Raw genomic sequence first — 13442 nt, forward strand, 5'->3', positions numbered from 1 at the left:
CATGATACACTGTTTTAACTTTATTTCTTACAAAATTTTGTCCCAGATGATCCCAGGACCTAGAAACCCATTTAAGCTGGAGCTGAGGCCCAGCAAGGGTCAAGCCCTGCTCCCTGCCCTCACTCTGAGGCTTCCCCACCCCACTGAATTCCCTGGTAGTCACCCCAAAGGGTGGGAGTGGGGGGGATAAAAAAGGCTGGAATAGGATTCTAGGGATGAAGAAGTGAAGCTCAGGTGAATGAAAGGGAAAATAAAATGAGGGTGCAGAGGGCAGGAGACCTCTGGAGGGTAGAACCAGGGATAAAATGGGCTCCAGGTGCCACCCATCTTCCTCCCACTCCACTTCTCCCCTCCAAGAAAAAAATCTGCCTCCTTTGCCAGCTGGGCCTCCTAACTGTGCCGTTGGGGGCATAAGAAGGAGGCAGTGCTGTTGACTTCCTTCCTAGGTTCCATGAATCCCCCAAAGCCAAGTCTCCCCCCTCACCTGTAAGGGAAAGGAGGGAGAGGAGGGTCAGAGGGAGAAAGTGGGGGGTGGGGAAATTCTAGGTCTTTGGGAACTGGAAGAGTAAGGAGAGCAGGAGCTGCTAAGCAAGGGACTCCAAAAAAAAAAATACTTGGATTTCGGGTAAAGGGCTGTTTTGGGGTAGAAGTCCTGGAACAGGACTGGGTTACAAAGGGTGTAAGTGCAGGAGCTTTTGGGGAATAAAAGGGGGAAGGGACAGTACCAGTTCTCAGGTATGTAAAGCTGCTCACCTCAGCTGATGAAGGTTGCTATTAGGTTCCTACGCTGAGACCAATGACTAAAGCAAGGATGAGAACTGCAATAATGACACAAATAGCGATCCCCACCTTTTTCTGCAGGAGAGGAGAGGGAGCTTAGAGCATGGCCTGGGGCCACCAGGAATGGGAGGAGAGTGTTGGTGGTGCTTGTAGGAGTGCCTTCCCTCACCTTCCTGGCCTTCTTCTGACTCTCCAGTGCAGATTTGACATGCTCCTGACCCCGTTCCACAAAATCTGCTGAGCTGAGAATGTTCTTCTCAATCCTGTCAATCATCTCCCCCTAGGGAGGGAAGAGGAAGAGGAAGGTCAGGGTTTAAGAAGGAGCTGGAGTGAGGAGAAGCGACCAAAGCAGACTAAGATCAAGTCCAGCCTCCTACTCTGGCATTCACATTCAGGGTCTAAATCACCTTATCTCCTATGTACAACTAGACTGATGACCCCACACACTCCTCTACGTGTTCAAATTGTTTTCCCCTCATCCCCTACTGCCACCTCCAAATCTACACCCCACTCATTCTTTTCAGTTCAGCCTCAATGCCACCTTTCTCATGAAGTCTCCTCTGATTTTGCCCTCCCCCTTCCCCAAGCCAGAAGTCAGAGATTTAGAGCTGGAAGGGATATGAGAGAGTCTAATGCCCTCTTTTTACGGGAACCTGAGGTCGAGAGAATTTGTCACTCATTAGTCACAAGTAGTTGCAGAAACAGAATATGATCACATGAATATGGTCAGAATATGGTCACATGAATATAAATTAAGGGATCTTTGCATTACACTACAATTCTGTTCCTCCTAGCACCACTCAAATGTTGAATATCATCATGGGTAGAAACTTTCTGCATTTGACATGGTTGGCCATCTCCTCCTTGGGCTTCCTGGCAAGATTCTACCTCTCCACTGTCTTGCTAGTTCTCTGACCTATTTTGCTTCCATCTTCTAAGTGCAGATGTCTTCATAAAGACATCTATTTTCAGCTGTCTTCCCTTTTCTCTTTATACTCTCTTGATTGGTGATCTCAATCACTCCCTCTATGTGAATGACTCCCAAATCTATATTTATATCTCCAATCTCTCTTCAGAGCTCCAGATCCACTGGCTGTTTGCTTTCTCTCTGGGGACCTCATATTCAATATATCTAAAATTGAACATATTTTCCCTGCTAGACTTGTCCTAGCTCATAACCTTGAAGTTGTCTCTATTGCTCCACACATCCAATCAACTGCCAAGTTCTTTCCACTTAACTTTAAAATATCTCTTGCATCCATCCATTCCTTTTCCACTCCTATGGTCACATCTACTAGTCTTCATCTCTTTTCTCCTAAACTATGGTCATCACCTCCTAAAAGGGTCTTCCTGCCTGTAATTCAACCTCCAATCTATTGAGTAATCTTCCTAATGCACCACTATGTGTACACTACAGTTGTACTTACAAAAAACCTTTAATGGCTCCCCATCCACTGCCTACATAGTAAATTATAAAAGTCTTGACTCTAGTATCCAAGGCACTTCATCTAGATGCAAGCAACTACACCAGCCTTATCTCATATTATTACATCTCACTTATTGTACATTCCAGATAAACATCTCTATCCCCATTCCAGTCTGGCCCTCACCTGTCTCCTCAACTTCCTTCATTCCATCTTCTATTCCAAGAATAGATTCCCTTCCTTTCCTCCAATAGTTGGAGTCCCTTCACTTCCCATTAGATTGTATACTCTTTGAGAGCAGGGTATTTATCAGATTCATTTTTGTATCTACAGCACTTAGCTCAGTGCCTCCCACTTAGTTGGTCTTTAATGTTTGTCGAATTTGTAAGTCCCTAAGGGAGTCAGGCAGTGAAATGAACACCTCTCTATCCTCCCAGGCTACCAGGTACATACTTAGCACATAGCTTAATGAATTAGGCAGGGTGGAGAATAAGACTAGAAGGACGCTTAAAAATGGGTAAACTGGGGGGGGCAGTGGTTTAAAAGGTAGCAGGGCTCTGAAAAAAGGCAAAGCTATGAGGAGGCGAGGCCATGGCAAGGTGGAGCCTTAGCTCTACTGAGGGCTAGCAGGGAGCTGGTAGTTTCCCACCTGCATCTCTACTTCAGTGGCCAGAAAGGTGAAGATTTCATGGAGTTCCCGGATGCTTCGTTCAAGCTGTTGGATTTCCCCATGTCGGGTGGAGATTTCATTCAATGCCTGCCGTGTCATTTGTGTGTCCTTCAGGATCTGGGTTGGGGAAGAATGGAGGCATGCTTATAAACATCACCCCATCCCCCAAAGTGCTCCATCTCGAGGATGAAATCCTTACAGCTCTAGAAAGGACATGGACATACAGACACTACCCTGGCTGCCCATACTCTAATCCACGATGTCATGTGAATGAGTGGACTAAGACAATGGAGAGGACAAAGCCAGGTTGGAAGTAGGAAGACTCAAGTGCCAACCCATCTCCTTAACCTAAGAGAACTGAAGTTCTACTTCATACCAGTTTTCCTTTGGCAGGGGAACAGAGCACCAACGGAACCTACCCAGAAGAAATTTGGGTTGAGGGTCAGGGTTTGAATATCTGACAGACTCACGTTGGACACAAACACTTCACTTTGTCCACTCTCCAGCATCTGCTCCAGCTCTTCTTCTGACACCATTCCAGCATTGGCTGGGAAGGGGAGTGGGGGAGGGGGAAAGAGCATGCCCTTACTTAAACGCTCAGCATTCTGACCGACCATTTTAGATCTGAGGCTACCCCCAACCCTGTCCTTTTACTTTGAAGGATACCACTCCCCCCACAGTTCAGTGTCCCCTCAGCCTTTCCATCTCCCCTTACCCCCATTCCCCAGTGCTCACTGATCTTTAGCTGCCTCTGGATCCGTTCTACATTCTTTTCCCGGTATTCTGACTGCATTGTATTACACTTGTTGATGAGCTCAACAAATTGTTGGGATAAGATTCCATGCTGTGGGTAGAAGAGTATAGGGAGAGTACAGGATGGAATGTCAGTTAAGGAAGGCCTAGTTGGGAATCAGAAGATGGTTGTCTGTGGTCTGGTCAGATCATCACTGCCCTCCAAATAAGTCAGCTCACATCATACCTGGACTATTGCAACCATTTTCTAAAGACTACCTCTGCTTTCAGTCTCTTCTTTTTCCACCAATGCATCCCACACAAGCAGTGTCCAGCTATCATCATTTGATTCCACAGCTCAAGAACCTTCTTCAATAATTGTTCATTGCTTTCAAGATAAAGTAAAAAATCCTCAGTCTAGAACCTAAACCCTTCCATTATCTGGGCCCAAACTACTTTTTTTTTCGGCTTTATCTTCCCAAAACTAATCTTCCACTTCAGACAAAGTGTTCAACTTAACCGTCCCCTGAACAAGGTAGGAGTATTCCTGACAGCACATTTACAAACTTTGTTCCCCCGACTAGTCTGTCATCCTACACCCCTCATTTGTCTAAGTCATATCCACCTTTCATGGTCCAACTAAAGTCCTCCTCTCCTATCCTGATCAACACAGCCAACAAAGAAGTCTTAAAGGCATTTAACTACTTAGACATTCGGTATATATACAGTCCAGTGTTGATCTAGGTTTGAAACTCATCATTTAAAACTGCAAGCAGCCCCAGGACAAGGCATTCAGAATCCCCCCATCCCCCAAACTCCACCCCTCCCTCAGAGCTTGGCCTTCAGGAAACATTTATTGAAATGTCAAGATTCTGCATTGAACAATTTACACAATAACAAGGTAAAAACAAACAATTTTGTCTTTGAACTCTGATCAATGCAAAGAGCCACGACAAAGCAATTCACACAACTTCTGAGAGATGATGGACTCAAGGTGCAGAATGAGACTTTTTTTAAAAAAACACGGCCAATGTAAGAATTTGTTTTCCTTGACTCTGCATATTTGTTACAAGAATTTTGTTTTTCTTTGTTCCTCCCTCCCCCAACAGGAGGGAGGTGGGAGAAAAAATTGATTTTTGTTAATTGAAAAAAATTCATTTTAAGTTAATGCTAGGGTTCTAGAAAGGACCGACGCACCTGGGTCTTTCTCATCCTTACGTTGACAGAATTACAGTTTTCATCTGCTTCCTCCTTCTGGGGATCAATGGCTGTTAAAGGACAAAGGAGGGATAGGGCAATGGGCTTAGGGGACCTGCCTCTAGCCTCAGGTTTCTTCCCAGAACCCTGGCAGAATAGCCAACCAGCACTTACCCTTCAGCTGAGTCCGAATCTCCTTCCCCAATTGTTTTATTTCTTCCCTGAGGTTCTGGAGATCTTGCTTCATGCCTGAATTGGAGGCAAGGGTGGGAATAGGAGAAAAGCATGATTTCAAGATAGCTCTGATAACAGGGATCCTGGAGACTGCGCGTACTTTCTGTCCACCTGGGAAAGCCGTCCCACTAGTGCAGGTGAGGTACTACAAAGCCCATAATCCCTAGGGAACAGGGAATGAGCATGCGCCCTTAGCCCTCACTCACTCTCCTCAGGAAGAGGCGTGGCGAGGATGGTGATCTGCTGCTTCTCCAATTCCTTAACTTTGTTCTCCAATCTCCCCATGGTTTGTCGGATGCCCCGAACCTGGGAAAGAGGGAGTAGGGCAAGGAGCAACGGGGACTCCCCCCCACCCACGCTAGGTTCCAGTCTTCCTGATTCCTCTTCCTTCCTCCCTCCTCCAAACCCAGGCATTCCACCCTCCCTGAGAGTCTTCCGGGAAGCCCCTCCGCCTCGTTCCAGGGCATCGCACCTCCTGGCGCCCCCTCGCCACCTTTACCTTCTGGAAGAATTCCTCGTCGGGGTTCCCCAATTTGGCGGTGCCCGGATGCACGACCAGAGCGACTCGCTCTTTCCCTTCATCATCAGAGCTGTCATCCCCCTATAAGGTCCGGGGTCACTGATGGGAGGCGCTGGCCAGCCCCCTCACCCCGCGTCTATACCCCCTCATCCTCGTGTGGGGCGTCCCCCCCCCTCCGGGTGCCCTCGAACCCCCGTGGTATGGACGCCACTCGGGATGCCGCCCGCTCCTTTTCCCACTGGCATCCCAGCGTCAGGTGGCTGGCTTCCACTTCGGTCTTACCTGTCTCAGCTCGTGGGTCCGGTCCCGCATGCTGACCCGGTTTTTCCCCACGCCCCCCCCCCCCGCACCTGCCGGGGGTCTTACGGATTGGTCCAAACCTCAAGGCCTCCAAAGTTCCCAATATGAAACACTGGCCCCTCCACCACCCCCTCTTCCCCAACCCACCCCCGGGACCCCCCTCAAGTCCCCAATACCCCAGGCTCCGCCCCCCTCCACCTCCTGTAGCCAATGGGAAGAATCCGGTCACTGGGACCCCTCAACGTTCCACAGGTTGTAATTCCCTCCTCCTCCTCCCAATCCTACAACTCCAGCCCCTCCCCCCTCCCGCAAGGAATCTGCGCGTGCGCACAGAGACAGTTCTCTCCTCGCCCTCAGGAAAGACGGAAACGGGAAGCTGCAGTTGCAACCTGAACGGAAGTGAGGCTGCCAGGACTCAAGGATGCTTCGCCCCTACCGGAAGCTGGGCGGAAGGAGCTCACCACCGAACATGAAGTTCCAAGGCGGGGGAGAGAAGGGGATAAATATACGTCATTCAAACGTCACCCACCAGCCCTCGCCCTGCTCACATCACCCCATGGCCCCCACCCTCTCCACCTTAAGTGACCTAATCCGGATCCTTCCCACCATTTCCTCACTCCCTTAAAATTCCAGGTCACGTGATCTGCATACCCTTCCGTGACCTCACTCCTTTTAAGTCATTTCTGTTACCCGAGACTCAGGGAGCTTGGCTAGATTTAGATGGTCATTCTAATGATAAGGGTTCCCCCCCCACACACGCAGACAATCTATTGGATTAGCCCAAACCTCGAGGACAACGTTCTAAATCTGGAAATCAGCAACACGTGACCTTCACTTCCCTCCCCTTTCCTCTCCCCCCTCCCTTCCGCCCCGCCCCCGCACTCTCTGCCCTCTCCTCCTGGAGAAGCCCGGGGAAGTGGGGGCGTCCCCCAGCATGTACCCGACCTGGAGTCCCGACGTTGTCGTGCCCGTTTCCTGCATCTCCGGGCGAGCTCCTTCCCAACCCCTGTTTGTGATATAGTATGACCCTGCTAATCACCCCAAGTCCAAAACCCTTTGGAAACCACTTCCATTGCTGTGCGGAAACTAACGGAGGGTTTTCTGCCTCAGAATGCTCTACACAGAGGCATAAAGAGCATAAAGATTCTCTATGTGCATTTTTTTTAATAGTATTTGACTTGTTAGTATAATAAAATGCAGCCTTGAAAGCTTTCCTTCATCCTTCTTGCCTCTTCTCCGGTACCCCTTAATGCTAGCGCCTTCCCTTTGAGATCACTTTCAATTTATCCTGCATATATCTCATTCGTATATCGTTGTTTGTGTGTTTCTCTCCCCTACTAGATTATGAGGCAGTGGAGGGCAGAGGGCTTTTGTGCTTTTCTTTGTATCCCTAGAGCCTTAGCACAGTGCTTGGAACATAGTAAACTCTTAATAAATGATTCTTGACTTCCTCAGACAAGATATTTCCCAAAATTATTCCTAGATTTAGAGTGGAACAGGGGCTAGACCTGTAATTTCATTGGTAGAGCTATTTAAAAATTTGCTAGGTAAAAAAGTTATCTCTGTAATGAAATCTGCAATAATAATATCATCTTAAAATAACTGTGGCCAATGTCTACTAAAGTTCCCAACTAATCTTGCCTCTTATATTTCCATATGTTCCTGAAGACTATGTCAGCAGAAGGGCAAGTGCTGTGACAATTTCTATTAAGGTGGAAAGGATTTGAGTTTGGGCTGGCAAGCAACAGTATGCCTGTTGGGTTGGTTAGGATTGTTGTCCTTCCTACCTGAGGAGGACCAAAATGACATCATGATGTTGAGTCAAAGTACAGTGTGTCCCACTGTGGCTGATCAGACCAACAGTAGGTCTGAAGGGTTAGGTCAGGCACAAATAGTTCCTTTGAACATTTGGAATGAAAATATCTCTAAATTTTCTCATCATGTTTCTCTTGAGCTACTATAATTCTGCTTTGCTCATAGAGCACAGCATGGTCAATGATGCAGGTACATCATGTTGGATGGTCCTGTACCAATGTCTCCCATGTCTTACATTCAGTACCAAAGTTCTACAGAGAGACCTTGAGAGTGTCCTAGTAGCACTTCTTCTGACCTCCATGTGAGTGCTTGCTTTGTGTGAGTTCTCCATAAAATTTTTTATGCAAAATGTACATTTAGGCAAATGTACAATTGGCATTTGAACAATGTGGCCAGCTCATCAGAGTTGTACTCTGCAATAGTTTGAATGCCTGGCCATTCAACTTGAGAAAGGACCTCAATATCTGGTACCTTATCTTGCCAGCTGATCTTCAGAATCTTCCTAAGACAATTCAAATGGAATTGATTTAGTTTCCTGGTATGGTGTTGATAGACTGTCCAGGTTTCATAGGTATAAAACAATGAGGTAGCACCATGGCTCTGTAGATCTTCAGTTAGGTAGGCAGTCTGTTACCTTTTCTCTCCTACACTTTCTTTTGGAGACTCCCAAACACTGATTTACCTCTAGTAATTCATGGGCCAACCTCATCATCTATGTGTCCATCCAAGATAAATATACTGCCAAGATAAATGAACTTATCCACAGCATTCAAAATTTCTCCATTTGTTGTAACCAATGGTTCCATGTATGAATGGTATGGTGCTGGCTGGTGGAGAAACTCTGTTTTCTTGGTGTTAATTGTCAGGCCAAAATTAGCACAAGAGGCAAAGAAGTGATCTATACTGGACATACTGGATTGCATCTCAGTCTCAAGAGACTACCTTGAGTGCACAATCATCTGCAAATAAAAAGTCTCCCATCAACTCTCCCTGCACTTTAGTCTTGGCTTATAGCCTTTTCAATTTTAATAATGTAACTTTAGTGCAGTAGCTGACCTGGATGCTTTTTTTCATCCTTATGCTAAAAAGCATGGGAGCAAGCATACAGCCCAGTCTCATTCCATTGATGACTAGAAAACTGTGAGAGGATCATCCATCTTCCAGAACCTGTGCAAGCATGCCATGGTGAAACTGGTGTACAATATTAATGAACTTTTCTGGGCAACCAAATTGCAACATTATCTTCCACAAGCCCTCATGGCCATCTGTATCAAAGGCCTTGGTCAGATTGATGAACATTGTGTACAGACCTCTGTTCTGCTCCTGGTATTTCTCCTGGAGTTGCCAGGAAGCAAACATCATATCAACTGTTCCTCGGCCCTTTCTGAAGCCACATAGGCTCTTGGGTAGATATCCATTCCCCAGACAAAGGATCAGCCTATGAAGGAGGACAATGGCTTCGGCATTAGTTGATGACGGTCTGTTGAGAACAGTATGGAAGTGGTCAACCCATCTCTCTAGGATCATGATCAGTGAGGCTCCATCAGCACTGAGTAGTTGAGATGCACCAAATGTCTTTGGCCCATAAATAGCTTTAAGAGCATTGTAGAAGTGCTTTGGATTGTTACTATTAACATAAAACTGAATCGAATCTGCCTTCTTACTGAGGCAAGAATCCTGCATCTCTCTAAGCTGTACTTGCACTTTACTTTTTTTTTTATGTTTTTCTGATTTATGAAGACACTTTCCACAAGATTTCTTCAATTAGAAGTTCTTTGAAACAATACCATCATTTTTTGCCAGTGGGAGAACGGAGTCATCAGATTCTTCCATTCTGCGAATTGCTCCACAAATTGCGTAAGTTTTAAATTGGCCATTGAATCTGCCTGTGACCTTGTCAATCTTGCTCACATTCATCTGGAAGGACACGTGGTCCTTGGCCTCGATGATCCTGTTGCTCACAGAGCATTTCCAGGCACTTACAGATCCACAAACTTGCTGACATCCTTCTGCATGTCGGAAGCTGAGGGGCCAAGCGCAAACGCAAAAGCGGCAGAAGAGAAAAAGCTGCACTTTACTTTTGATGGAATTAAAAACTGCCTTCTTAGATCTGGATGAACTGTCCTGCTGGTAAACCCTGTGGAGTTCTCATTTTTCATTTAGTAATTTCTGAATTTTCCAATCATTTTCATCAAACCAATCCTGATGTTTGCAAGTGTTCTGACCCAGATGAGTAAATGTGGTGCTGTTCACCAAATCTCTGAAAGCTGCCCACTCCTTTTCTGCTCCATTGTTGCCAACCATGGATATGGACAGAGACTAAACCTGTGATTTCATTGCTGTAGGAAATTCCCTGGTGAGGAAACTCCCTCTACCAATTCCAGTAGGCACCTTCACTGTAGTAGAGAATTGACTGTACTACTGGGAGATTAAGTGATTTTCCCCAGAGTCACAAATGCATGTGTCACAGGTAAGATTTAAACCTAAGTCTTCCTGGTCGGAAAGACCAGCTCTCTATCCACAAGACCCTGCCATCTCTCTCACTCTTTTCCACAGATTTAGAACTGGAAGGAGCTTAAAAGATCACCTAGGCTAACCCTCTTATTTTGCAGTTGAGAAAAAAACTTTCAAATTACTTTTCCCAAAGTCACATAGCTAGTAAGTAACTAAACCAGAATTCAAACCCATGTCTTTTGATTGCAGGTATCAACACACCACACTGAAAAGAAAGTATTTAATGTATTACCCAGACACATACACATACATATGTGTGTGTGTATATATATATATATATATATATACATATATATATGTACATATATGCCTACATACCTGTGTGTATATATGTATATGCCAGGCAGTGCTTAGGCCAGATGACATTTAGGGAATTGCATAGTACTCTGGGTATACCCCAAGTGCTCACTGCTTCAAAAGATAATCTCTTTAATACCAAAAAAGGGGAAATGGGCATATAAAGGGACTGTAGTATGTTACCAAAAGCAGTATGTTACAAAAGACAGGGGTTGAGACTACCCAAATGTCCCCTATCATGTCTGCCATCTGTCCCAGTGTTTACTCCCATTTTCCCCGCTATTACAAGGAAGCAACAGTAGCAACATACCAAGCAATGAGACTTCACAGGACCATTTCAAAATACAGTAATAAAGGTTGATAAGAGGGGCGGCTAGGTGGTATAGTAGATAGAACAGATTCTGGAGTCAGGAGGACCTGAATTCAAATCCAGCCTCAGACACTTGACACTTACTAGCTGGGTGACCCTGGGCAAGTCACTTAACCCCAATTGCCTCGCTCAAAAAAAAAAAAATATATATATATATATATATATATAAAGGTTGATTAGGGGAATCCATGATTATTATTAACAATAATAATATTAATAATAGAGAATACTGAGCGTTAATGGAGAAAACCAAGCTGCTTTAACTACTGTAAATTTATATTATGTAACCTCAACTGGGCACTCACTGCTACTCAGCTTTACCTTTATTGACTCCCACAATGTCTGTATAAAAACCATGTCTTCCCTACAGATCTCAGCTCTACCTTCCCCACTTAGCAGATGACTGCTAGAGGAGTTGAATCATATCAATCTTGAAATTCTTGGTATAAAGGAAACTAGAAGAAAGAGGAAGTTGCAACTAAATGAAAGATAACTTCCAGTACACCTTAAAGAAGCAAAGAAAGGAGTTGGTCTTATAACATAGTCAAAGATAGCAACATTGCTATTGTTCAGGTGCGTCTGACTCTTTGTGACCTCATTTGGGGTTTTCTTGGCAAAGATACTGGAGTAGTTTGCCATTTCCTTCTCCAGCTCATTTCACAGATGACGAAACTGAGGCAAATAGGATTAAGTGACTTGTCACACAGCTAATAAGTGTCTGAGGCCAGATTTGAATTCAAGAAGAAGAGTCTTCCTGACTTCAGGCCTAGAGTTCTATCCACTTTGACATCTAGCTGCACTCCTGTCCCATCCAAAAAACATTATTTCATAGGATATCTGGTCATCTGGTATTATAGTACTGAAAAATGTTTGCAAAAAGACCACCATGACAATAATTGTAGCTTTTGGACCAATATTGATTGCTGAGAATGAAGAGATAGGTAGAGAAATTCTACAACGACCTTGATAAGTCCCTCCAAAGTAAAGCAGCGTGTATTCTGATACTCTATTAACTTCAATAAAAGTGAAAAAAAAAAGTAAAGAGAGTGAAATGTAAATAAGAAAGCATATTTGAAGAAAAAGGGATGAGAGAAGTCAAAGACTTGTAGATTTCACAGAAGCCTCAAGAAAAGACATAGTAAGGCTCTACACATGATGAGCAGTAACTAATACTGCAAAAAATGAAATAGATTTCATGTTAAATAACAGAAAAGTTTATTAGTGGTGTAAAGTTATCTTAGATCAATTATTTGTGTACAGTCAGACTTCTGACATGTTAAGTCAAGTTCAAAATTATTAAAAAGAAAAGAGAATGATAATAAAAAAGTATTTAAACAACTATTTAAATAACTCAATCCTAGATTATTTAAACAAATAATCAGCAATGAAAAATGGGGATCCAAAATGACATTGATACCAATGAAAATTTCTTTTACACAGAAGACTAATGACTGTGACTATTGTCACAATAAGAAAACCAAAACAGCCCAGGAAATGCCTAATTTATTTACTTTTTGGCCTAGGCAATGGGGTTAAGTGACTTGCTCAGGGTCACACAGCTAGTAAGGGTCAAGTGACTGAGGCCAGACTTGAACTCAGGTCCTCCCGACTCCAGGGCCAGTGCTCTATCTACTGCACCACCTACCTGCCCCAGAAAAGGCCTAATTTAGCAAGCATTTTACTTAGTTGGCAAGTTGAGAGAGATGGGAGCCAAAGGCAACTTCTTCATTTGCCAAAGGCAATTTAGACTAGAAATTTTGTCAAAAATTTTATGAAGGATGGTGGATAATTATTAGCATCTAATCTTTTAAAGCAGGGAGAAGTAGTAGAAGGTAAAGCTAGTTTAATGAAATTTTTGCAAGAAAGTCAGCTCAGCAATGTTATCCAAAAGGCATTTGAGGACTAAAATGAAAGCATAACAAATAGAAGAAAAATGTAAATGATCTTTAAAGAATACTATAGCAAACTTTTCACCAGTAAGGGCACCTTAATGGTCCATACTTGAACCCTAACGTAGTTCAGGATATGCTCATAGGGGAGTTAGAAATGACATTAAAGAATACAAAGATAGGAAAAGCAGCCTGAGTGGATGGCCTAAATATATGTAGAGGAGATTCATGCTGAAGAAAACACAGTTGTGAGAAAGCTGGAGTCAATGTGCAAGGTTTCAAATCAGGAGAGCATACCAAAAACATATTTAAAAAATTTGACTGGGGCAGCTAGGTGGTGCAGTGGATAGAGCACCAACCCTGGAGTTAGGAGGACCTGAGTTCAAATCTGGCCTCAGATGCATAACATTTACTAGCTGTATGACTCTGGGCAAGTCACTTAACCCCATTTACCTGGCCAAAAAAAAAAAAATTGACTACGAGAACATCAACAGCTATTAACCTGTATTCCTACTTACACAATCTTTATTCAATTCACCTATATAGAATTGAAGAGTATCCTCACTTTTCAGATTTGTGGAGAACAAGCAGAGTTTCATAAGTGATATTCCAAAATGAACATCTTTACCGCTCCAAAACTGCCTGAAAATGTAAAGAATATAAGATCTTACCATGTTCTTTGTTGATTATTAAAAGTATT

At 44.1% G+C, this 13442-nt stretch overlaps 1 protein-coding gene and 1 pseudogene across 1 annotated transcript; both read right to left on the minus strand.

Moving 5' to 3' along the window:
* On the minus strand, positions 1-5979 carry STX4 (syntaxin 4). Its single transcript, XM_027875074.1, has 11 exons — positions 5840-5979; positions 5537-5638; positions 5244-5343; positions 4978-5052; positions 4804-4874; positions 3610-3718; positions 3345-3421; positions 2854-2991; positions 950-1060; positions 754-855; positions 1-484 (listed from the first exon to the last, which is right to left on the minus strand). The coding sequence occupies exons 1-10, from the start codon at positions 5867-5869 to the stop codon at positions 775-777; spliced, it is 894 nt and encodes a 297-aa protein (XP_027730875.1). The 5' UTR covers positions 5870-5979; the 3' UTR covers positions 1-484; positions 754-774.
* A 3457-nt stretch (positions 5980-9436) lies between these two features.
* On the minus strand, positions 9437-9687 carry LOC114051981 (annotated as a pseudogene).
* Positions 9688-13442: the final 3755 nt, after the last annotated feature.

This window comes from Vombatus ursinus, unplaced genomic scaffold, assembly GCF_900497805.2.
Source record: "Vombatus ursinus unplaced genomic scaffold, bare-nosed wombat genome assembly UNPS02014807.1, whole genome shotgun sequence".
Taxonomy (NCBI): Eukaryota; Metazoa; Chordata; class Mammalia; order Diprotodontia; family Vombatidae; genus Vombatus; species Vombatus ursinus.

Excerpts from the sequence above, each read along its gene's own strand:
- STX4 (XM_027875074.1), bottom strand. The coding sequence starts at position 5,869 with ATGCGGGACCGGACCCACGAGCTGAGACAG. Across the intron at positions 3,422-3,609 it reads CCAGAGGCAGCTAAAGATCA|CCAATGCTGGAATGGTGTCA; the intron begins GTGAGCACTGGG and ends TCCCCTTCCCAG. Across the intron at positions 1,061-2,853 it reads CCACTGAAGTAGAGATGCAG|GGGGAGATGATTGACAGGAT; the intron begins GTGGGAAACTAC and ends TTCCCTCCCTAG.